Source organism: Aythya marila, assembly GCF_965140915.1.
Source record: "Aythya marila genome assembly, chromosome: 2".
NCBI lineage: Eukaryota > Metazoa > Chordata > Aves > Anseriformes > Anatidae > Aythya > Aythya marila.
The window spans coordinates 102308044-102334214 of NC_139043.1; the positions used below are offsets into that span (position 1 = coordinate 102308044).

The 26171-nt window shown below is 39.8% G+C and overlaps 1 protein-coding gene across 3 annotated transcripts in view; it reads left to right on the forward strand.

Annotated features, from left to right (window-relative positions):
* The window catches only part of SPIRE1 (spire type actin nucleation factor 1), a 126128-nt gene that overhangs the window by 81840 nt on the left and 18117 nt on the right, over window positions 1-26171 (forward strand). For all 3 annotated transcript variants that reach the window (XM_082752627.1, XM_082752628.1, XM_082752629.1), the window contains exons 5-9: window positions 7424-7507; window positions 8421-8585; window positions 14601-14687; window positions 15070-15199; window positions 25790-25953. In XM_082752627.1, coding sequence (XP_082608753.1) covers window positions 7424-7507; window positions 8421-8585; window positions 14601-14687; window positions 15070-15199; window positions 25790-25953 — 630 coding nt within the window. The remainder of the gene's footprint in view (window positions 1-7423; window positions 7508-8420; window positions 8586-14600; window positions 14688-15069; window positions 15200-25789; window positions 25954-26171) is intronic.

The following is a 26171-nucleotide window of genomic DNA, read 5'->3' on the forward strand; positions in this document are numbered from 1 at the left end:
ATATTTTATTGTCATCGATTCATGGTGATTGCAATGTTGGAGAATTAGGGAAAAAACAAGCTATATATATCAGCTCCAATTAGAACTTATACCATGTACTATTGTGTCTGTGACCCTAAGGGTACCAGGAGTTTTAAACTTTATTTTAAAAACTGAGAACTTAATTTGGAGAGCCTTAGAACCCCTCAGACCTAGTTGTGGCGATAAGATCAAAATGAGAAACATGGCTTAAAATAACTTTCCTACGAATAAAAGAAAAATATTTCAAAATTCCTTGGGCTCTTCCTGGGGCCACTGCATTGTATCTGGGTATCTGTTCCCCAGCTATATAAAGCTCGTGCTTTTTGCTCGGTAGGCACTTTAAACAGCCGATGCCACTGCAGTGGAAGAGGGAGAATTTTTATCTGCAGAAATTCATTTACTAGGATTGTACCAAATCTGATCTTATGCTGCAGCCCAGGGCAGGTTTAGCAGGAAAGTGCGCTTTGAGAGACAGAAGAAACTATTGCTGTGATGCTGTTTTCAGTTTGTATAAAAACATTTCAGGGCTTTGAAAGTTACTGGAATTACAAGGGATGGATCAGGAGGCAGGAGGTATAGGCCTATTGTGCTCCCCAGTCTGTCTTGTGAGCATCGCTGCCTTAGCAAATGGAGCACAGTTTCAGAAAGGGCTTTACTGGCATGCACTTGGGTGAGTGCATTACTCAGAAATGATGAAGCGATGAGTGAGCTGTTAAGGTCATCTCAATGGATGTCGAATATAATGTCTCAGGCACTTTGTCACATACTTGGTGCCATGTGGATTTTATTTCCAGTTTGATTCTCTGTGTGTGAGAGGTCAGCAGTGGAGATGACTTGCAGACAGGCAGACAACATTTCCATTCTTAAAGACAAAGAAATGTTAGGTCAAGTAGTTGTACAGGGCAGTGATCAAGACAGAGATGAGAAAGGTGCGATACTACTGTTGTAATTATATATTTTTTTAAATGTTAAAGAATAAATGGAGTAAAAATACATATTTATTGGGAATAGCAGCAACTCCAGGCTGAAATTTAGTTAACTAATCTGACCTAACTTTGCATCTTTTTGCAAGATGAAGGTTTTGTAGCAAGTGTAGTGGGGTGTCTTTTCAACTTGCTGGCAGCATATGTATGCTACTCGGACTCTGTGAAAGGAGATCCACCCTCTGTACTATCTGATGCCATCCAGAAGTGGTCTTTGATGGGCCAGGACCTCCTGACTCCATGGTCCTGCAGTTCAGATGTTTATAACTGATGGCAAAAATAGGGTACAGCTTGTTTCTCATCTCAGGCAGTGAGCTTTTAAAATTACAATCAGACATCCACAAAAGTGGAATCTTGCCCTTTGTTTTGGATAGTGTGTGTGTAAACGTGGACAATAAGGTGGAGGAAATGTATCTGTGTGTGAGGCAAAGACAGTTTGAATATCTGCTAAAATGAACCTCATCTGAAAGAAAAGATTAATGTTGTTCAGGATCATCGAAAAGTCATTGAGATCATTTTTGTTGGCCCCTAGCCATAGGCAGAAGTGAGTGATGTCCACCAGATAAAACAAATGTTCCTGTTGTGGAGTATCTGGAAAGGTCTTACATGTTGCTCGGAGACAGCAGCGAGTGTGACTGTGAGAAACAGGGAGAGACTGTGTGAGCGCAGGAGTGAAGAAATTGTATTGGATCTGGGTTGGACCGTGGATCTGTTTGGTCTGCTGGCCACTTTGTGAACCTGCTTAATTAAGGGGGTATCTGCCCTGGTCCTCCTTCAGCTCCCTGTACTGCCCAGGCTCTCTTCCCACTGGGGTGGATGCTCCACGCCTGCTTACTGCCTGAGGGGGCCAGAAACGTGTGTGCCCTTGCCACAAAGAGGGCAATGGTGCCCTGGGCTGCAGTTGGCAAAGCACTGCCAGCAGGTCAAGGGAGGTGATCCTTCCCCTTCCTTCAGCACTGGTGAGGCCACACCTGGAGTACTGGTCCCAGTTCTGGGCTCCCCAGCACAAGAGAGATGAGGACACACTGGAGAGAGCCCAACAGGGGCCATGAAGGTGGTAAAGGGCCTGTAGCCCTTCTCCAGTGCGAAGAGGCTGAGCGAGGTGGGACTGTTCAGCCTGGAGAAGAGGAGGCTCGGGGGGATCTCAATGTGTATGAATTGGGCTCTGAGCCCCAGGCCACACTTGTGTGCTGTGCGGATGGCCGAGCACTGGCTCAGGCTGCCCAGAGAGGCCGTGGGGTCTCCTCATGGAGACCTGCAGAAGCCGCCTGGCCGTGGTGCTGGGCACCCTGCTCTGGGTGGCCCTGCTGGGGCAGGGGGCTGGGACAGGGGGCCTCCAGAGGGCCTGGCCAGCCTCTGATGTTCTGGGACCCTGCGAGCGGTACCAGTAAATACCAATGACAGCCTATCACAGAGCTAAGCATTCAGCTGGGAGTGTTGAACCCATTACTGGCACCACATCAGGTCCTAAAAGACAGCATGGGATGCTGGGTGCCATAAGATACAGGGATTGTCTTGTAGGCAGATGTCTTCATCTGCCGCAGTAGGTTTGACTTGTATCTCAAAAATTTGTTGAAATGGATGTATATCCTAGAGCGTTACGATTAATATTCCTTCCAAACTCTATAAAATTGTGTATAGTTTTATAATTACCTACCTCATCAATTGCAGTTAAAGTCCATGTTCATCAAAAACTTGTCCATAATTTCATTATCCACGGTATGCCTTTTAATTAACCAAGTTTTTGGTAGAATACAGAAAAAGCCTTCAGTCAGTCATCTTTGTACTGATCTTACTGATCTTTTAAACAATGCCCCCTATGATTTCTTTCTCGTCTAATCTAATAGCTTATTTTTTTTCAGTCTGTCTGGATATATTCCAACCTGACCTGTATGAAAACATAAACCTTCCAAGGTCTAATTAAGTACATAAATAGAAATGAAATCATTCCTTTCTTCTTTTTTCTTTTTTTTTTTCTTTTCCCCTATCTTCATGCCATCTAGAGACTCAGCTGGAAAACAGCTAATTAACAAAGTAAATTACTTTTTATATAACATGGCTCTACTGGTGTATTATTTGTACAAAATACGGTTATACGGGTATTTAGTTAATAGATACCTAAATAATGTTAATGGCTAACTTATTTCACAAATACGGTCACTAGCCAAGTTACTCTTAATAGTCTCGTGACCATAATAGCTGTTAAACACACTGCTGAGTGGATTTCCAGAAAGGACAGTTGGAGAAACTGATTCCCAATTTTTTCTGACGATAACCTCGCCTCTGCTTCCACTTCCAGGCTTTCAGTGACTCTACTTTCACAACTGTGTTGTCATCAGGCTTGCAACCCCATCATGATTTGTTTGATCCCTCCATTTAGGAGCCATTTAAATGAGGGAAAAGACTGGGATTTTTTGTTTGTTTTGTTGTGTGTTGCAGCCACTGTAACTCTGTAAGTGTTCCGTGCATTTGTTTTTTGCTTGTTTTTGTCTCTTTTTTAATAGTTTTTTTTTTTGAGCAGCACAGTAACTGCTCTTTCCAGAGCTGAGCAATGTTGACCCACACCATTATTTATGAAGAGCTTTGTCTGATACTCAGTGATGTTCTTAAAATGACTTGAAGACTGAGGGATTTCTTTCAGGGACTGATTCAATCGATCATATTCCCTTCAACAACTCCTGCTTGAGTTAAAGGGGGCTTGGGGATCTTCAAAGAACTGAAGTAATGCTGCTGGCCAAGCCCTTGGAATTTAAATTCGGAATGGATGCTTATATACCTGAAAGCATTTTTTCCCCTATATGCAGGTTATGCATTTTTTAAATGACTACAAAGGTGCAAGAAAATTTTATTAGTTTCCCAGATACCAGCATGGGAATCACTTGCGTCAGTGACCAAATTGCCAAGAAGGTAAAGCAGGAGCTGTGCTAGGTTTTGTTCTGAAACCAGCGAAAGACAAAGTGAAGATCTGGATTCCTGAAATACCGTCTTCACTAAAATGTTGCATTTTAGGGAGCATTTTGTGGAAGCAAGCTCCTGACGCTGTGCTGACAAGTGTCTTATGTAACCTCCCATCTGTCGCAGGCGCGGGAGAACGTGTCCCAAATGTGGGACAAATGTGGGACACGTGGCAGCAGCGAATCAGCTGCCTGCTTTTAATAGCGCAGGAAGAAATTTGAAGAAATTCACTATTTCTGTTACTAGAATTTGTCGCAAAATGCAGCTGAAGAAAAAATGGCCAAGTGCTGTAATGGTTTTAAAAAGCCAGAGCTATTGAAAGGCTTGCTCCCTACACATCTGACCCTTATTTCGTGAACGTATGCCCAGGCTGTAATAGGTGAATCAGATCTGTGGTACGGGTTTGAGGTTCTGGGATCATTTAGAAAAACCCTTTTAAGATGTTTTTGCTTTCTGAAAAGGAAACCCATTTAGGCTATGTATTTATTACACCATAATAGCTTTCCTTAATCCATTGTCCCAAGGGTACGTACAAATGGATACAGCAGCTGAGGTTACTCATAGGTTTTGGATCCCAGTTCTGACAAGCGGTCTGTTGTATTGTAAATGTTTTGGTTTCCATAATTTACGATTGCAGCAGATTCTGAAACCCACGGACACTGACAGGGGATGCTGGAGGGAAATGATAATATTTCATTTTGTCCAGAAGTTTAAATGCAATCATTTGTCACCCTGAATTGATTCCTTCCTAAGCAGCACCTGGCAGATGGAGGAGAGTTAAAGAAACCTTCGTAATTCATTGCTGCAAGGATAAAGTACTTTGTTTCTTTTTTCTCCCCAGTCTTCCAAAGCTTTCCCAATTTTATAGTGGTGGAAATTATCATCTATGGTGAGCTGCACTTAGGGGTCTGAGCCAGTTAAGTTGTGGGTAGGGGAGAAACTATTCCTATGAAAAAGTGAGTATTTTCCCCGCAAATTTTCCTCCCTACACAGCTCCCTGTCAGGCAGAGTGGGTGGCTCTGTCAGTGCTCAGGAAGCATCCAGAGCACCCAGACCCTCACTTTGGCTGCATCCTGAGCTTATGCCAGCTCATTTGTGTCAAAAAAGGGCACTTTGAGAAATGTACCTTGTGGCTGGTGGGTTTGGCTCTCAGCTCTTGAGTGTGTGGTAGCCAGCAGCACCCACACCTGCGCTTTCTAAAGTAGAAGCTCCCCCTCCAGCTATGTTCCAGAGAAACTAATTAGATGGCTGCCTTGTTCGGAAGATCTTTCAGCTGTTCAGTTATGTGTGTTCTTTCCCCCCCCTTCCTCCCCTTCTTATTTTTTGTCGTTAAGAAAAATAGGTTGTAGTCTTTTTAGCTTCATGGAATATTTACATCAGTCAAAGGCATCAGCCTTTGGGCATAAACCAGCCCCGTTAAGTGTATGGTAGGGAGCATGGCTGCTGAAAGGGGTAATTGCTGCAGATGTTGTTGGACAGTCGAAGTAAAGGTTAAGCAGCTGGAACATGTTATTTTTTTTTTTTTAATTGATACATACCTCCCAGTATGGAAAGGAGGAGCAACTCTGACCGTTGTGAGCTAATTTACTGCAGATTGTTTTTTGATTAAGAAGAGAAAAAGGAGAAAGTATCAGAACAATTGTGTATTTTGCAATTTATTAGTAAAGGTTAGATGTTCACACAAAAGCAAGTAGTTCACAGTTCCCATATACCATCATAGAAATGGCTACTGCAACTTCAAAAATGATACAGAAAAGAAGAAACCCAGGGTGGCAAAATAGGCATAAATGAGACCTTCATGTTACTTGTTTTTTTGTTTTTGTTTTTCCCCTTGGAAAAAGATTATGGCTTGCTAGAGTTAGACTCCCACAGCAGCAGGACCAGCCCAAGTTTCCATACAACCATTCTTTCCCAGTTGGGCTTCCTGCGGCAATACTGCGAGTTGTGCCAAAATGTGCCCTCATTGTGCAATGATAAATGTGCTTCTGCAGCATAGGTGATTTATGACTTTTTAAGAGTCTTCCTCTAAATTATGTATTTTTTTTTTAATAGGGCAGCGGTAATATTTCTTCACTGATGTGAAAGCAAATATGTTACTTGCTTAAATAAGATAATAAATTATCCATCTGCTGTTTTTCCAAAACTTCCATGGTGGCTGACTCACATGTGCTGTCTCTGTTAGCACATGTGGTAGATACACTCCTTCATGTGTGCGAGTTAAGCACTTTTACAGTGCTTGCATTTCTTCCCTTGAAATGGTTACAGTTTAGGAACTACTTGTAGGAAAAAAATGTTTTACCAAATATGCTTATTTTTAAGCTTTCTGGGAAGCTCCAAGGTTTGAGACTCGTTCAGTTCCATTAAAGGAAGAGCTTGAGTGATCAAAAGTGAGACAAATATTTTTAATACATTAATACATAAAACTCTGTCAGACCTCTGGCCTGTGGGTTTAGTTTCATAAAATAATGAAGTCCTTAGCAGATTTAACTACCCTTTTTAATACATAAATAAATAACAAGAAAACAGATCAAATTAAACGTTGGTAAAGATATCCCGGAAAACCCTCTGTAAAAGTGGAATGGAGTATAGAGAATGCATTGGTACTGCTGATCCCCGAACATTTCAATACAGAAGTAAAAGTAGCGTTTGGATATGCAATTCTTTGTGTCTAAGGTAATTTCTCCAAAGCCACTCAAACCATTTAATCTTTTGCCTGCATTTGTGTGTGTGCAAGTTTGCCTGTTCTTTAGTTGACTGTAATTTTGATCATTTTTCATCTTCTTGTTAGTATGAAAGCTTTGTTTTCCCCCTTTGTAAACAATCTTTTCCATATTTGCATCATCTAATATTGTTCATAAATAAGAGTTTACTCCTGACAGATCAGTTTCTCTTCCTTACTTACAGATTTTGGGATCTGAGTAATAAAACCATAAAACTATGTTATACAGGCTGCGTAATGTCAATATAAATGCAAGTCTGTCACTATTCTGTTTGAAGGATTTCTCATAGTTGATTTCACCTTGCAACTGACTTTCTGGGAATTCCTCCTTAAACAAAAGCAAGCTGTCTTGCATTTGGCAAGTAGCAGTAATTTTGCTATGAATGGATTATTGCTAATCCAGTAACCTTTTCTGTGATGGAGTTTAACAAGCTTGCTACTTTTTTTTTTCAGATGGTAGCTCAACTGTAGGCATATTACAATTTCTGTGTATAGTTTTTTCTGTTATGCTGTTATATGAAGTATTCTTATACTTAGAAATTAAGACTTTTTGCAGCAATGAAGGTCCATTTTTCAATTAAGAGAAATATTCAAATTGTATTTCAAATTATTTTTGCAGTATTACTATTCAAGTTATAAAATACTCAGCAGAATACCCAAACAACATCATTCAAAAGATGCTTCTGCTTTACTGTAAAGTAATGCCACCATTCAGTTCATTGACTAATTTTCTTTTCAATTGCAGAATCTGAAAAAGATTCAAGAAATGGACAAAGAGGCAAGTGATGAATCCAGTACAGATCTTGATGACTTAAAGAATGCTGACTGGGTAAGACAACAATTGAATAATGATTCAGCACCATTATTAGCAATTTATATTTCTTTATAATGCTTACCTAAAGTTGTTTGGTTTATGTTAAAATCGGTGTCTGTTGGTTGTTTTTGTGTTTTTTGTTGTTTCTTTTTTAAACATATGAACTAGTACTAAATTATGACAAGCTAGTACCAAATGGAATTTCAGCCTTCCTTCACAGATAGATGAAATAATGTAAGTATCCAAGCATCACACTATTTCTTTAGACTCAGCTTTCATGTAGAAGCTTTTGCAATTTAAAAGGCTGGACATTTAGACAGGGATCATGCTAACTGCCCTTCAGAGAGGCAGCCAGGAAGTAGGCAGAGCCACCAGCTGAGTTTCTTTAGTGATGAAAGAAAAAATGCTACAGAGAACAGTCAGTAGCTTGTCTTGTTTTCTATGTACTTTTTTGGCCAGTATGTAGAGGAACATTAAGACATTCTTAAAAGTTCTTAATTTCATTTTCCTGATCTTCTGTCTACTACCTGTTCTTACTCCTCTCTACCCACTCCCCAGTAATAAGAGGGAAATGTTAGTATGTGGTAGGCAGAACAAAGGAAAGTTGAGTATGAAGAGGGTATTGCTAGACCTGTATTTGTGTTTAGAATTGTCCCGGCCCAGATGCAGGACCTTGCACTTGGCCTTGTTGAATTTGGAACTACTACACGGAGAACAAATACATGAGTCCTGTTACATTCAGGGTTAAAAATAGGCTTACCTAAAGTCACCATGGACAAAATGGATTTGGTTGATGTGTTAAAAATAAAATGATAAAGCTGTATATATTTGGTGGTGTCCTGAAAGGGGAGTGAGCAACTTTAGTTTAATCTCAGTTGGTATGCAAGGGTAAGGTACTAAATAAAATTTTGCTCTCCTTTCTCTTCAGGCTCGTTTTTGGGTACAAGTGATGCGAGATTTACGGAATGGTGTCAAACTTAAGAAGGTTCAAGAGCGTCAGTACAACCCACTCCCCATAGAATATCAGCTCACACCCTATGAAATGCTGATGGATGATATTAGATCCAAACGCTATACCTTAAGAAAGGTCATGGTAAGTCAAGAGAATTACTAGAATTAGTCAAATCTGAAATAATTCTCTTTATTTTTTTTCCTTTTCCTTTGTTTACTGTTTCTTTTTATATTTTTTCATTCCTTCATTTTTTTTTATTTTCTTTTTTTTTCCTGAGAACCTTGAAATTATGATGTCAAGTAGATATTACTAATGTTCATGGGTTTTATATGGCATCTTAAATCTATGTAGTATTTTGAGAGGAAAAATGTGAAGCCAACAAATATTGAGTATTTTGTTTTCCATGTGGCAGGAAAAGATTAAAATTTTGAAAGAAATTCCTACATATCATATGCTTGAAGAAATTATTTCTGTTGGTTTATGATAACCTTAAGTGTCATTTTAACAGTCCTGTCATATTTTCTACTGAGAGATGGTGTTAGGCTTTTACTGGGGAGAACATTTATGTTGAAATACGGCATAATTTTTGGAATAAATGTGGCATTCCAGACTATAAAGTGCCACTATAAAGTGCTAGTTGTTATATGAACTGTGACAGGAAATGAAAACCTACAGTGTTTGAAAACTTGTAGTACCATGATCTGCTAGGAATTGACAAGGAACACATAGGGTAAAACATTTTAAACCTTTGATTTGTAGAAACTGAGCTCAGTTGTTTTCAGCATATCATATTGCTACTTTCAAGTGGAAAATTAAAAAAAAAGAAGCAAAAGCAAGCTGGAGAGTGTTGATGAGTCTCCTCGTAGATACTCATGAAAGTGCATGTAAGATTGACCTGAGGCACTCTTTTTATCAGAGCCCATTTGATATTTACTGGCGTCTCCTTGTTCTTTTATTCCTTTTAGTTTATACTGTGTTCATCATAAAGATGTTCTTCCTGATAAGGCAGCAACTGATCTAAAAGGATCCTTATCCTTAGTAAAACATTTTAAACCCCTTTGTCAGAGGCATGTGTTTGGATGTATTTGGTCATTGTCAGTATTTATATCTGACATTTATTTATGTTTGCCTGTTATTAGTTACAATGGAATATTAGTTACAATGGAAACATCTTGTTAGAATATCTTGTATTCAACTACATTTGTGTTCCTGAAAAAAAATCACAAAACCTGTGCTAGTAAAAAGGCCAGGACTCCACCAGAAAAATTCAGAGAGGAGAGAGACAGAAATCATGTATTTGAGATCATTAAAGAAAAGAATAGAGGAGGAAAATTTTGAAATTACTCCATGGAGAACAAATACATGAGTCCTGTTCCAAATATAAAGGCCTTTTGTAAAAGAAGTGAACGTATTTTCCTTACCAAGGTGTGGATTCAGACTATCAGACTATTTTCATTTTCTGCAGCAGCTTTCTGTTGCTTAAATATTAATAGGGGAAATACATACCCAGGAATGGTATCTATCTATCTTTATGCTCACAGTTCAGAAAACCAAGCTAACTGACCCTATTATCCACTGCAAAAGTCACCTCAGGACCTTGCTTACTGTATGCAATCAGGATAGTAGCTTCATCTGAATAGGTACCCTTGGGTGATCTGATTTTGCTTTTGGCAAGCTGGGCTTTAATTCATCTTCTGTTGAGCGAGCTCCTGCCTCTTCTGAAGAGATTTTCTTCATTATGTTGTAGGTCTTGGAGGCACAGCTGCTCTCCTCTTCATCCAGACTCTTGCCATATGCAAAATCCCTGAAAACATCTATTTTTGTCCTGCTATCTTGTCTACTAGGTTGATTGTCCAAAATGACCTCTGGGCATAAACGTGAATTGGGATTATGATCAGCTGTAGGTACAGGACCTGTAGTGCTGTCTCTGATGCAATTGTTGGCCTTATCTGACAGCTGCTGGTGACTGTGTGTTAGAAAACTAACTTTTTTTTTTCCTTATAATAAACCTTCCATCCAGTAATTTGGATTCTGCTGCAGGGTCTGCCTGAAGAATGTGCCAAACATGCCCAATAGAAGGCGGTTTGATATGAAATGTGTGGAGCCTGGAGGATTCATACAGAATTACAAGTTTGGTTAGATGTCATAAATACAGCATCGTTTAGCTGACTTTTATGGGTCAGAGCTAATTATATATATTCCTGTCAGAGAGAACTGTCATGCTTCTTGAGAAGAGGAGGAAATGACAAGAGTCCTAAATCTGAATTTTAAAACAGCCTGGGAAAGATGGATTATGTTTCTTTCTATCAGCCAAAGCAGATGTTTGGCAAAATCTTTATTAAAAACATTTTGTTGCTTTAAAGTTATGGGTGGTATTTTTAGAATTGACGGCTTGTGAAAATGCATGCCACTGAAGATAACAGGAGGTGGATCGTTTCCAAGTAAATAAAATGTTAGATAAAGGCTTTGCTCTTCTTTTTACGAATGTAATGCTGTGTTTAAAAGAGTATCTCGATCTGTCCCTGACTGCTCGGTATTCCTAGTAAAAATTAGGAAAGGAACAGATGTTCCTGTTAGGTGCATCACCTAGGAACTATTTTGGTGGTTTAGACTGTCAGCAGTGTTAACAGATCCCAATAATGGGAGCTGTCTGTTCTCACAAGTCTTCTGTCATAGGGCAATCCTTCAAAATGTCTTGATGTAAAATGTCACATTCTGGGCTTTTTGCAAAAAACTGGTTTCACTAGTTTCAGTGACCTCTGCATTTCTATTTTAGTCGATACGAAAATAATTTCAAATTTGTCATCTCTCCGTCCCCCTGATGCAGGAGTCTTTGTTTCCGTGGTTGTCATGGGAACAAGATGACTTTCATCCTGGCATTTTGTAATCCTGGCATGTTTGCTTTAGCAGCTTTAATGGCTTTTTTTTTTCTTCTCCTACAAAACACTCCCAGAAATCCTAGGTATAGCAGCGAGCTTTACAGTTCTTGATCATGCTTTAGGGCTACCCAGGGAAGTATTGGCTCTGTGTGAGTACCACGATTATTATATGGGATCATAAACTTGTATCTGTAATAGACATGCAGGTGCAGCAGCACGAATACAGTGGTTTACAATGTGCAGTATCAAAGAACAGACACTGCTGCTTGACCTTTCTGCATGGAGCTAAATCAGAAAATTGATATGCACCGTGTAACAACAAAGTGACAACTAATGCACTACACAGTCTGCACAATGAAATTTGACAAATGCATATATATCTACTTACAGTGCTTGAATTCACAGCCGGACTGTATTGTGGGCTGTTTTTGGAATGATGTAGCACATCCCCTCTGATGATGTCAGCCTTCGCAATTTCATCTTAAGTAAAAATTTCTGGATGGCACAGAACCACCAGTTTCATTTTATCTGTTACTAAGAGATAGGGCTCTTCTACTTAATACTGTCACCTTTTATAGTGTGAAAAATAAATGGCTGAGATAGTTGAATGTCAGTGATAAGTGACATAGCTCTTGTGAGTCGTGCACAGGTCACCAAGTACCATTCAAAGTTATTATTTTAACTGCAAGTCTCTATTTATATGTTACAATTTGATGGAAGCAAGGATTATGTGGTAATTTCTCTGTGCTGTAGCTGTTCAGATCTCTAAATTTCTGGTTGATTTTTGTAATCGTTGATTATGCTTTTCCCACCTGACCAGTTTTAATGCATACGACTGTACAAAAGCCATTTTATACACGTGAAGATTTAGGACAGCATTACAGTGTTTTGAGGTATTTATTCAGGTACTGGTTTGCAGTTCAGGCAGTGTGGTATGTGAGCACCAAGAACATTTTGCTTGTATTCTGCATGTGCCGCGGCTGCACCTGTGCAGTGCAGCTCTGATTTAGACTCTAATTGAGCCATGAATTTTAATTAATTAATTAAAAGATGCATGTTAAATTGCTCATTACAGGGAGAGTCGGTTTGAGTGAAGAAATAGATCTAGCGTGGACGGAGAAGATAAAAGCTTCCCTTCAGTGTCTTTCCTGTCAACATCTTGTTTGGGAGCTGAGTATGAGAAGGGAGCTTCTGCTGGCGCTCCCGATCCTGGCTTCTTGGCTGAAGCAACTGATAAACATCCACTTGCTTTGCCACCAGCTTCCTCAGCATCCTGTGGAAAATCACTTAAGCAAACCTTGCTTTTCCCCTTTTCCAATCAAATGGAAATAGTGATACTAATTACACTCTGGTGGCATTAAGTCAGCGCAGAGAGTGCCCTGAGGTGAAAGGCTCAGAGCCATGTATTATTTATTTCCTAGCGTGGTGCAGAGAGCTGCTCCCCAAGGCTGGAATTGAGATTATCAGCGTACAAAATGGCTGTTCTGATGCTAATAGCTCACAACTTAAGCTATCAGCCTTGACATCTGATGAGCAGTAACCTGGGGATGAGAGACTCACCATTTCATTAAGGACCCTGCAAACCACGCTGGCCTTGAAGAACTGCTCAGTCTTTAAACAGGAGAAATCAATCACATCACTTAAAATAATTTCCCGCTTATCATAAAATGCCAAATCACCATTTAATATAAATCTTTCCCCTTTTAATTTTTCCGTACTGTTTCTAGGAAGATGTCACGCCATGTGGTGTAGCAGCTTGGTATTCTGTGCCACGCTGCATCAAGTTCCCTCTGAGGAAGCTAATGGGGGGGGAACAAATGGAAATTAGACCATGTAGGTAGGATACCTCCAGAAAGAGTCCCAAAGGAAGCAATGATACGTTCCCCTGAAGGCACTCGGCATCTGATCCCATTTCAGGGAAGGGATGAGCCTTCGATGGGAGGCTGTCGCCCTGCCTCAGCCCAGAAACAGGGCACGTCCCAGGTCAGCAGAGCTTATGTGGGAGCTGCATGGTATTAGTGAAGTTCAGTGAGGGTTCATGCTCCGGTGACCACGTGGGGATGTAAAATTTCTTTCAAATTGGAGGATGAGGCTGATAGCCAGATACTGTGTGGTAAAAGAAGGTGCCAGAAAGATGTATGGCATAGGATGCTCTCTGACAGTGTGCTTGGGCACTGTGCCACACAGGCTGAACCCGGCAGATGGATTTCTTAAGCAAATCCGTACAATTATTCCCAGCTTACAATTCATAAATTCTTCAGATGATGGGAAAGCTCCCGTCGCCTTGTTTATATTCTGTGCATGTAGTGAATTGTTGGCTGTTTCCTGTGATGTGCTGTGTATGGTCTTACCTTCAGAACGAGATACCTGAGGAAGAAATGTCTGTCTCTTCAGATAAAAACAAGCAAACAAGAACAACTCCCACCCAGCCCCTCTTCTGGTCCCTCCCTGTACTCTCAGTGTCATGCCGTGGCATTCTAGCAACTTGACTTTCTGGACATATTGGCTAATTCTGCTTTACTCTTGAGTAACTTACTGACGTGCAGGTGAAGAGGTGTCTATAAAACCATGCCCAGGGGTTTTCTCTCCTTCTGCTGGGATTTCTACACCAGGGCACCTCTTCATGGCCAGAACAGCAGACACAGGTTACAAAATCACAGAATCACAGAATCATCTAGGTTGGAAGAGACCTCCAAGATCATCTTGTCCAACCTCTGACAAAAAACAAGGGGAGCTTATCTTTCATCCATTGCTAAAAGCAAATCGTTGGTGATGGTCCTGGTGCAGTGTTTTCTTTCATATCAGAGTTTGAGAGATGTTAAGCAGATCAGAAAACTGGGCTCAAAACCTAAGAGCAGGCTGTTACAGACTGTGTAATGGTTGGCAGAGAGCCATGGTTCCAATAGATGTTCCTGAAGAAATGGTCCTGGCACCTTTTCCTCCAAACGAGATACGAGCTTTGTCTGCATTCTCCCATACACATGGTTGCAGCCTTGAGACTTAATTCCATCATTTCAAAATCCTAAGTACTGCTGATTGATGCTGCTGGAACCGTGGTTATTCTGGAGCTATCTGCAAAGCTGAAAAGCTTTCCCTTAAGTCTTTGCTTGCCTGTGCTGTGCATACAGATCGTTGTTCTGTTCAGGACTGTTGGGATTTTGCATCAAGTGCAGGTGTCAGAACTCTGCAGGCTCTGCCAGGGATGTTGCAGATTTTCTTTTTGTCATCTGCATGAGTATCGATGCAAGACATGTGTGTTTCCCTTTCTCCTTTTCAGGTCAACGGTGACATTCCACCTCGATTAAAAAAGAGTGCCCATGAAATAATCCTGGATTTCATCCGATCACGACCTCCATTAAATCCTGTATGTAATCCAGCATACTTCTTTCCTAATGAAAATGTGTCGTTTTAAAAAATGTCTGTGTTCAGGGAATGTGTTAAGTATTATATTTTCTGACACGGTCTTTCAGAAATATTGATTTATGTATATAGAATGTGGTCTCTTGAAGAACAATGTGTGATGCCTTGCAGTTGCCAATAGCTGTTCTTACCAGCAGCCCTTTATCTCTGAGTCACGGAAAAATGCATTTCTCCTTCTGTTTTCTGTGAGTTTTACAAATGAGTGCACATAAAATCCTATCACAACATGCCACATTTTATTGTGTTGTTCCCCCCTCCCCCCAGTGTGACATCTGCTTTCAAGGGAAAACTGTTTTATGTAAATCTAATTATCTGTATATACCAAGGCCTCTGCAAGAAAACTGAAACCAACCCCACCACGGCCACGCAGCCTTCACGAGAGGATATTGGAGGAAATCAAGGCAGAGAGGAAGTTGCGTCCAGTCTCACCTGATGAGATCAGGCGTAGCAGGCTGGGTAAGTCCACTCCAAGTTTTTACCAGCAGCATTCACAGAAAAATTCCCACATAGAGAGCAGCAATATTAGCAATATCTATGCAGATGTCACTGAAGATAAAAATTATTTTTACCCGTTCAGACGAAGAGAGCATAAACCTAATGGCTTTGCTAGGGCTTGTAGTCTTCGTGCTAAGTTATTTTCAAAATAAGGTACTGTATGATTCAACTTGATCCCTTCTTGCTTTAATGTAAGCATTAGATAAATTTAATGACATTATATTGCTCGTTAGGTGTGACAGTTAATGTTAGATTTGCTCAGACTGGAATGGATATTAGTTCTCCCCAGTGCAATATCCCTTACATATCTGCAAGTATTCTTTACATGTCTGTTCTTATTTTTTTTCTCTTCATTTCCTGTTGCTAGCATCATCAATTATTTTATTATTTTATATGAAAATCTGCTTTGATTTTGTTTGCTGAAAGTATTGCTTCTATATTGAATATAAATCTTTGCTTCATGTTATAAGTTATGGAGCATGTGCTTGTATATGTTTTCAGTTGATCAAATAATTTAGACCTTTGCTGCAAATCTGTTAGTTTCTGCAGTGTACATTCAACAATTCGCCTTAGTGCAATGGTTCTGACATTGACAAAAGCGTGACAAACGCAGCCTTACATTGTGGCATACTTTACTTTAAAAGCATGGTATTTAAACTGCATTAGGAAAACTGAAGTAGCTTGATTTTTGAAGAGCAAAAGTGGCATCTTATGGTTGAAAAAGCATGAAATAATCCACGTGTGTGCTCTGTTGTTGCTTTTGCAGAATATTTGTGCCTGCCACATGTGCTTAAAGGCACTGATGCAAGTGGATTGTGACAACCCATTCATTCTCTCTAGAGGAAAACAGTTTCATTAGCTGTTTTGTTGCATTGTTATTTGATAGAGTACGTTGTAAAGTTTGGTGAATGCTTGGGTGCATTTTAAAATGCATGGTGCTTTGAATATTGTTTCTTTGGGCCTTCCAGCTTCTGGTTTTGATTCAATTTATGCTTGCTGTATCAACTAATGATTCTAATAGCCCTAGACATTTTTCCAAATGTAGGAAGTTTGTAGAAACATGGAACAATTCTTTGCTTTTCTTTCAAACATTAAACTTCGGTATTTTACACGTTCTCCATTTGGAAACTGTCATGTCCTGTAAGGGGCAGCAAATTTGATCTAATACATTTTTATAATTTTTAACTGATACAAATTACATCAAACTCATTCAGTAAACAGTTTCCAAAAACAATCTTAGATTTTAGAGTATTACTGGTTAGGACTTCCTGGACTGATTTTAGGGTATGTCTTTCAGTAAAGGATACCTGTCTTCCAGCAATTCTTCTTTTTTAAGAGAATTCTTTTTTTTTTAAACTTGGGAATTGTGATAATTCCCCTTCAGTCCAGTGAAATGTTTGGATTAAATGTCATATTACTGGAGGTGTAAAAGGGGATGTGAGTCTCACTTCCCAACCATAGTGTTGAAGATTTTATTTTTTTAATGTGGAATCATATATATTTTTATTTGTTGCTGGCATGCAGAAGAAAAAAAGAGCAAGGATCTTGATGATAATTGCTTCTTATGTTGAAATATGAGGCTTGGGGTTTTGTCACATTGAAATGATTGTTTTGCCCAAAGTTCCTTTTAGAATACAATGTGTTTGTGCAGAATTGGGGATGGAGTTAGTGACCTTTAATATGATACCGATAGATCTGCCATATAGTTTAGGTGACCACTGAATGTAATTTAGTGTAGCAAAATGTAAGGCAAAAAGATTTAAGGATTGCAAACCTAAGGAGAAGCACAGTGTGGGACACTTGTACCATCTGGACAGAAATATTTGTTGCTATTAAAAAGAAAAGAAAAAAAGGAGCTTTAGAATGAAAAATCTGGGTATGTGGTACACTCCACACATCCCAGAGTTACTCATTGTCGCCCGGTTTATAGCAGTAAAGCACAAAGCTACATTTGAATATTCTCTGCAATATGAGTGGACCTGTGGCTTCCCAGCTTTGTCTCCTTGCTTTGCACAACCCACACATACAGGTGAGATCTGCTCCATCCCAAGTCACCATCAAGCAAAGGGAGAAGCTGGAAGCAAAGTGCCAGCCCCTGAGCCTTGCTGGTGGGCTGTGTGGCTGGCCCAGGGCTGGCTGCTGTTAAACCAAAACTTCTTCGGAAATGGCAATTTAATCTTGGTAGCTGCACTTACAGAGGGAGACACTGGGTTGAAGAATTTGAATCAGTTTTCAGACAAGCTCAGCGGATCATCAGAATAAACTATCAAGGCAAACACAGCCTTGAGGTACATCTCCTTTTAATTAAAAGTATGGATTTATGACTCAAGTTGAGCTAATGGAGCTTGGAGAAAACTTTGTTTCATGCTCTTGTTTTATTAGCCTTCAGTTGGGACGCAGCATTAGGTGATAACAACCCTATGTTTTAAAATGCATCTGCCTTTATGTTAAGTTTGGACAGCAGTTTAGATCCTGTTCTGCTCTGCTGTCTGTGGCTGATGTTGTTTAGGTAATAAACTACAGGAGAAATGCCCTGACTCCCAACTTTGTCTCAGCGTCAGCCACCTACTGTACTCCCCGCCTAAACTTGCTCTCATGAGCAAAAGTTGTCCCAGTACAATGCTTTTTCAACCTGTTTTCACATAGAGGACCCTTTCATACCAATGCTGCTTTGTTTATCAGCCACAGGTATCACAGGTAAGCTGATGTCAGTTTTGATGTGTCCTGGTACATTCTTGTAGCTGGGCCTTGCCTGCTTATCTGGATTAGTATACCGAAATTTTGGTTTCAGTTGAGAATATGTCGAGTGTCTACTCCCCGAATTACACTGCACAGCTCGAAATGTGGGTAGGTTGAACACGGCAGAGGTTTGTGTGCGTTTGGAGCTAGGATCATGGGCAGACCAAAGGCCCGGAGGAATGTTCGACAGCTATGCCATGTGATTTTCTTCTATCCAGAGGTTTTATTTTCATATGTGATTTTGTTCTTATTAAGCTGGCAAGGAACTAAGCTATTGGTTATGTAAACTTTCCAGAAATAAAGAGCATCTGACTACTTTATTGTCGAGGGATAAAATGGCTAGTGGCCCTAAAAAGAGAGGATAATATTAAGGATACATTGTAAAGGCTAAATCCACCTAAGTTTTGTTGTTTTTTGTTTTTAAAGAACAAGAATCAGCACAAATCATACTGTTAGGCCTTTTTTTTTTCCTGTTCAAGGAAAGAAATGCTCAAGCTTAGCTTGAGTGTCTCTCTTTATTAGTTTAATTATAATCATTGGAGATTATGCTTAAAAAAATTAGAAATATTTATTTCAGGTCACTGAAACTTGTGTGAAATGTGGCTTTGTACTTTCAACTTTTTTTTATCTCTCTCTCTTTCTGTCCTTTTTGTCTCTCTCTCTTTTTCCCTTCCCCGTTCTTTCTTCATGGCATTTTATTTGAAAATACTGTGGTTTTAAGATCCTTGCCTCTTGTTTTGGTATTTGATTTATTGATTTCCCAAAATCTGGTTCTATAACTCTACAGATATCTTTATAATTCTACAAATATCTTTATGCTTGCTCTGTTTGCAAGTCCCATTTATGCTACTGTAGTTTTCAGACTTCAAGCTTTACTCCAGTAAAGCAATGGTATGTCTGACAAATTTTGGATTTAGGCAACAGAATCCAAAATGCCTCAAGTGGAGTTAATCTTTTGTTTTCATTACCTCTCTGCTTTTCTAACAGCTGAATTATTTTCTTTTTGTTGTTTTTTGTTTGTTTGTTTCTTTTTTTACAGCAATGCGGCCTCTTAGCATGTCTTACAGTTTTGACTTGTCAGGTAAAAGGTGCAACAACACCTGACGTGGTTATTGTGCTTATTGTGAAATCTGTTCCATCTGTTTGTTGAATTCCCATTTAACAAAGAAACTTGAAGGGATTCTTCCAACGTATGGTCAGTGAAAATAAAACTTGAGACAAATTACTTTTGTGAATACCTGCATTTCCCCTCTGAGAAAAGGATACTTAGGTATAGGAGACAGCTGTGTTTCACCTGAAATAAAGTGCTGGAATTCTGTTTAAATAAATAAGCGTAATAAGGTGGCCTGGAGCTATTCCAAACTCTTAAAAGGATTGTAGAAAATAGCATCACCTTCAAGTCTGAGTTGCTTATTATTTGTTAATCTGACATTGGTGTCTTTACAGTCACTTTTTGACTAGCACGTTTTCTGCAGTACTTCATTTTTTTTGAGCATCCAAAACCAAGTTTTGAGTTCTTCTGCCTTTCTAGATTTAACAAAATACACCTGTGACACTAATCTGGAAAGGAACTGTCAATTCTACCGAGTGTCTTTACAGTAAGTATTTTGTGAGTTATAAGGTGAAAGACATTCACTGAAAACAGGTTAAAGCTTCCAGCTTTCCTGGTTAGCAAAGTAAGTTGCTAAGGTTTGCTGCTAACAATCCTTGTAGCCCTAAAGTAAATTTGGTCGTCCTTCAATGTGCACTAACAGGATGCTCAAGCCCAAAGACTCCATCATTCAGGCTATAAATATTCTATATTATCCTCAAAGATTTGTGCACTGAGGAGAGCTCTTGTGCTGGCTATTACCTAATTTCCCTAGGGTGAGTCCTAAAAAAAAAAAAAAAAAAAAAAAAAAGTTACCAAATAAATCCATGCCCTCATTTTGTGAAGCAGCAACACCAGCTGTACCCTCCCTCCTGCCAGCTGCATCTAGAAACATCTCACCCAGTACTTTTGCAGAGTTTTCTTGCCCTGTTTCTCTATCCACTCTCTAAGCTCACTTCCCTTAAAAAGGCATAGTCTGACTGAAATGCTGGCCCACTGCGAACTAGAAAGACCATATAGAGGTTATTTGATTGCCATGATATAATAAAATACAATAGCTTTGTAATACAGGCATGAGGTTCACAAATGATCTATATCTGAACGTGGTTTCATGTTATGGCCAAGTAAAAAGCTTGCCATTGCCAAGAAGAGGGAGGGCAGGCTCTTGCTCCTTCCTTTCCCTCCCCAAAATCCCCCCCAAACATGTGATTTCCCCCTCCTCCTTTGCATTCATTTATTCACAAGATAAACTGGTTCAACTCACGTAACCCAGGCACAAATACTTGACTTTTTTTTGCGAGGTTGGTTTTCTGCTATTTTAGGGTTTTAAACCTGCCCACTATCTGATCAGATGATCGGAGAGCTGGGTAGATAATGAGCATGGGTGGATGGGAGGAAGGAACAGGCTCTCCCCGTCAGAGGCGGTGGCAAGCTGTTGATCCAGCTCCAGCCCTTTTGTGAAACCTTACGCTGAAGTTGTATGGTCCAGCTGCCATGGCTGTCTGCTGGGATCCAAATCCTGCACGCACTCGGTGTCATGTTTGACTCCACTGAAAGCGGAAGCGTCCCCTGGAAGTCAGCTAACATCATAAGCTGTCAAACTTCGGTTTCAAAAACTTGCTACTTTCAGATATGCCTGAAAATTGTAAAACCCTTCAGTTTTAAGGCTATAAAACTGAATGTGCCAGTGACCAGTGAAAGGGAAATGTTCAGATCCGTCTTTCTGCATGTATCTGTTTGCTTCTTCTTTTGCCTTTTATTTTCTAAGAATCCCGAGGCATCCTCATTTGTCGAAATCCCCAAAATATTTTGTAAATGCTCCCTTCATAACCCATTAATTCGTTACCATGATGTTTTTATTTTGAAGAAGTACCTTCGTAGCAATCTATGCTGTACTTGGATTTGCACTTTTTTACTGACCACTGAAGAACTCTTCCTGTTTTCTTTATCCATCTGCTAAATGTGATTGGTTTTGTGTTATTTTTCCAAGTCATGTGGCTCTAAGCAAGTAGTATCATTGCGTGACTGAGTGAGCTGATAAATTGTCTTTAGAATTTAATTCAGGATCATTAAAACATTCCAGTTAGCGGGGTGTGAGGTGCCGGATGAGCAGTACAAATGAAATGAATGTGTTGGGATGTAGGTGGTAAGCAGATAAGCAGTTGTTTTGAGTGTTGTTGCTTTGTGTGTTCTTACTTTTTTTTTTTCTCTTCATTATTTTGGAGGTGGGGTAGTCTGTGCTTTCATTCTGTGATCACTCTTTCCACATATTTGCTCTTTCACTGCTTTCATTGCTCTCTGCTTGACAGAATTGCTGTCACAAATGCACAAACCTGCTGAATATCAGATTTTTTTTTTTTTATCTAAGTGCTAAAGAACAGGTTCAGGGCTTTGTTACTCTTGCTGTTTGCCTCTTTCTCTGGCACCACACCGGTGTAGTTGATATGTCAATGTCATGCCGCCCAGCGCCGCGTATCTCTCTGCTGCTGTCATCCCGAGGAGAGGAGGAGGAGAGCGTTTTCCTGATGGTGAATAGAAGGAGCGAGCAGTAGCCATGTGTAATGAGAATAATCTGAGACATACTCTGGTATCAACTAGGGACCAAGGCAGGCATTGGCTGCTTTCTCTCATAGAAAAATAGCTTAAGAGCAGCCTTACTTCTATGGACTGCGTTAAATATACTCAAAAGTCCAGTTGTTCATACTCGTAACATTCAACTTCTTACCTCAAAGCTGTGTGCACGCCTCTTTGAAGCTGTTATGTAAGCAACAGGGAACAGGGGAGAAGAGAGAGAAGAAAAAAGAAATCCAAATTTCACAGGGATTATTCCTGTTATTTCCAACCCCAGGAGATGGTGTGTATTACTGTTGGTTTTACACAACCTATGCCTCACCAGTGTGAGGAAGGAACTCCACCAAGTCCCAGTAATCTCTTCATTTAGATAACATAATAAAGAATGTGATGCAAGCACCACCAAAACACCAGCCGTTTGGATTTATTAGTTCTCATGTTTGACTTCACCAGCCCAATCCATTAAAAGGAGCAGCATACCTCAGTTACCATTATCCATTATATATTTCCTAGTATATTGGCATCATACCTAGCAAAATGTAAACGAGAATTAATTCTGCAAACCCATTTTATCCTTCTATCCATTTCAGCCCTCTTTCAAACTCAGTGTAGAAATGATGAGGTTGAGGAGTACGCTTGCTGTACAGAACCAAATTCAGGTTTCTGTTGTCGTCATTTGCTAAGGAGAGGTGCTTAGGAGTAGACAACATATAGTTAGTTACATGACTGCTGTAGTTTGCATATAATGTGTGGTCTGCTTAATTCTTTGTTTCATAAGAAACAATCTTACATGTAGATCAAGGTGAATTTCTTATTATCCTATGTGGGGTTTTTTTCTCCCCCTTCTTCAGGCTAGTTAGGGAAGGCCAACACAAAGCTCAAGTAATCAAATCCAAGACCTCTTTCATTTGCCTGTTGTAATGATAGTTTAAAAGAATCTCAGCAGAAACCAAACATTACTCCAATTTGCAGGTACTCTGCATTGTACTCGCTGCCTGAAAACATGGAGAAATGACACTCTCCCAGTGTGTCTGATTATCTATTAAGGTCTTAATTCTAGGCTGTTTTAAAATAATAATAATAATAATAATAATAATAATAATAATAATAATAACATTATTTTTTGCTTCAGTGAATTTTCAATGAATTTCTTCTGTCATACTCATTTTAATAAGCATCAGTCTACTCAATGTTTCTGACTTGTTTATCCTGATTAGTTTTATCTTGTTTATGGTGATATATGATTATTTGCCACATGGTAATGTTTCTGCTGCCTGAGTACATCAAGAAAATAGCTTATACAAAGTGATACTATTTTTGCTGTGTACCAGCTAACAAATTCTGGTTTTAATTTTGGAACAAGTTATTTTGGTTGAAATCTGCTGGATGAAACTAAATTTTCATGATCCTTTCCTTAAATTACGATAATCCATTTATATCCAGTACTATAACTGCAGGAGTGATAAACTGAACTCAATCACTGTTGTCCAAAAACGTTTTATAAATGGATGAGTTTTTAGTTTTATTTGGGGGAGGGAGGTATTCTTTAGTGTTTTCAAATTCTAAAAACATTCCCTGTTTTTGTCTTTAGAGGAAAGAATGCCGATAAATGATTAGTCCCTACTGAAGAGCCCTTCAAAACAAATACTGTGGATTGTCTTCTAGATTCACCTAAAGCTTCATTGGCTATTCAAGAAGTCATAAACAATGTGTTTCTAAACAACTCATACATATGTAAGCTGAAATAAAAACAGTTTTAGGCTTTCTAGAAGGTGATTGGCTCCATAAATGACCTCTAAAATGGTTTGGAAATTCCAGTTTCTGGGGCCTATATTCTTGGAAAACAAACCAGGCAAACATAAAACAACAACAGCAAACAATTTATGTCACGGACCTTGAATATCCAGTTCCTTATATCACATCCCTTAGTGCTAGGGGATGTCGGGTGGACTTTCCCTCCTGTCTGCTTTCCCCAAACCTATTGTGTGTACTGTTTTTTGCAAGGAGGGCAATCCTGTTGGCTGTCCCATCGATTTTCTCCCAGTGACTCCAACAATATTTCCAGTCCATGCTCCAGCCTCCCTACCACTGGGCGGGGAGTCACCATCCAGGAAGGTTTGAGAGGAGGAACATCACCTTTGGTTCTGGGGCTGCTGCTTCGGCCGGTCTGGCCAGGTACCACCCTGTGCGATCAAAAGGCAAATCAAAGGTTTTTCTCTTGCTCATTTGGGAAACCATGAGCTTCTTCAATCAACTGCGTGCCAGCTAATTACGAGGTCTCGAGCAGTATTGGCAGCAGGGAGGTGAGGCAGTTTGGTTTTCGTTTTCCTGCTGTCGCTTTCTGGGATTGCATGAAGCGATTGTTACAGCAGGAATGCATTTGATGTGGAGGACACCCATGCTGTACTCGCAAAACTCTAGCAGGGAAAAAAAAACATGACCTAGAAGCCATACTGCTAGTCAGGACATCCATTAGGAAAGCCTTTGAAGATAGGAACTAAGGGTTAGAGAGTCTAAGTCTTTGATTGCAATTCTTTGTAGGGAGGACCTGAAGGCAGTAATAACACTGTAGTACACGATTCATAGGCTTGGAATGCCACCATGGCTTTAATAGCCCAAATCATCCCCTTTTCTTACATTCCTAGCTGAAGGTATGATTTAGAGAGGAACTGTAATACGTCCCCTGTCCTTTCTCTCTGTTTTCAGCATTTAACAATGACCTAATTAATTCTTTAACATATATATTCATTTAACTTATTCTTCCTATTATTCCTTTTAAATAGCTGCTCCGGTGAGAACATTGTAAAAGTGACCTACTGCTGCCACAGATGCTTTGTCTGCACTGTGCAGTTTTAACTTACCTAGTGCAAGAACAGCTTTTCTCAGTGCAAATTGTGTTGTGGCAGCAGTGACCGTGCCTGTTTAAGCCAGGGCAGCGATGCAAGTGACTCCAGATGATGTGTGAGTACTTGTGCTGTCGGCACTGGGGATACCTGGATTGTATCATTGCTCTGTCGTAGTCCTCCTGGTAACCTAAGGTACGAGTCATTCGGCCGTCCCTGCCTCTCGTCACCGTGTGTAAAAATGGGAATAATGACCCTTCATTACACTAACCCTGAAATACCTGGAGGTGCTTTGTTATTACAAGACTGGGGAAGGAGTCATATAATTAGATGTGTAGAAAAACACATTTGTAGAAAGACCAGCTGCTTAGGCATACAATGCAAATGGGAGATTAAAAGCTTCTCTTCCTTCTCCCTCCAACATAATTTTCTTCAGATTGGAACAGTGCACTTTCTACGTTTACAGGGATAAAACTGAATTATCAGACCAAATCTAAGCCCTCCTAAAATATCAAAGCCTAGGTCATTATCTGAATGAGTAAGCTAAGCGAGGCTAAGCCCGGCTGACCCTGGGCTTACATTACAAGTGCTGCATCTTCATTGCACACTGGCAGAAATCCTGAGTAATTTATTTGGTGGAGTTACATCCTTGTAAAACTCATGTAGATGAAAACAGAACAGGATCCTCATGTTGCTGCTGTTACATGAAGATTTGGCATCGCAGACATATTTTTAATACAAATGACCATGCAAACCAGGGAACTGCACATATTTTTGATGACTGCTAGTTACTTAGCTCATTCTCATTTATTTCTGTATACTGCAGAACAAAGTGTAATTCTCTCCTTGCAGGAATAACTAGGTTTACTCCATGCTTAACCTCATAATTTCTGTGTGGCGTTGTCTTCAGATTCGCTGGAAACCCACTTGTCCAGATACGGTTGTGCATTCTTCTGATACTTAGTTAATTATAGACTATAAGTTGAAGGAAGAATATTTTTGGTTTCAACATGGGAATTATTTTTTAGAGTTGCTTGGGATTAGTCTGAGGTCGTTTTTTAGTATTTTGCACTGCTGCTTTTTCCACTGCTTTCATTCCTCCATATTGCTTCTGTACCACAAGCCATTGCCTGTAGTTCTGAGCAGTGTATTGCTGGAGTAAAATAATTGCACACGTATAACTATCACGGTATTTTTCCCTTTTGTGTGAATTGCCTTGACAGTAAGTTCTGAGAAGGCAGAATTAAAGTTGATTGTTCTGTTTAGCACTCGAGGTCCAAGCACCAACTGTTCTGTTTCTTTTGCTAGATGTATCTGCGCCAGAGGCTGGAAGAAAATCAGTGGATGCCTCTGTAGCAAACGGTGGCCTGGCACCACAAGGAAAGCAGAAGGGGGCCGCACAAGTGACAGTACAACGAAAGAGACTCCTTAAGGCTCCCACGTTGGCTGAACTTGACAGCTCAGATTCAGAGGTAAAACATCAGGACACAACTTCTTGTTTGCCAGAATTCAGTCTAATTCCTTAATTTGCTGAACTGATCCCCTAAGAAGTGTCTGTGTAGATTGTCATATGAATTCTCCATGACTGTTTTGCCAGCCTGCAGAACTTCAAGAATATTAGATCAGACCTCAGAAATGAGAGTATTCTTTAAAAAGCTTAAATGATGATTTTGTCTTTAATCCTAATATT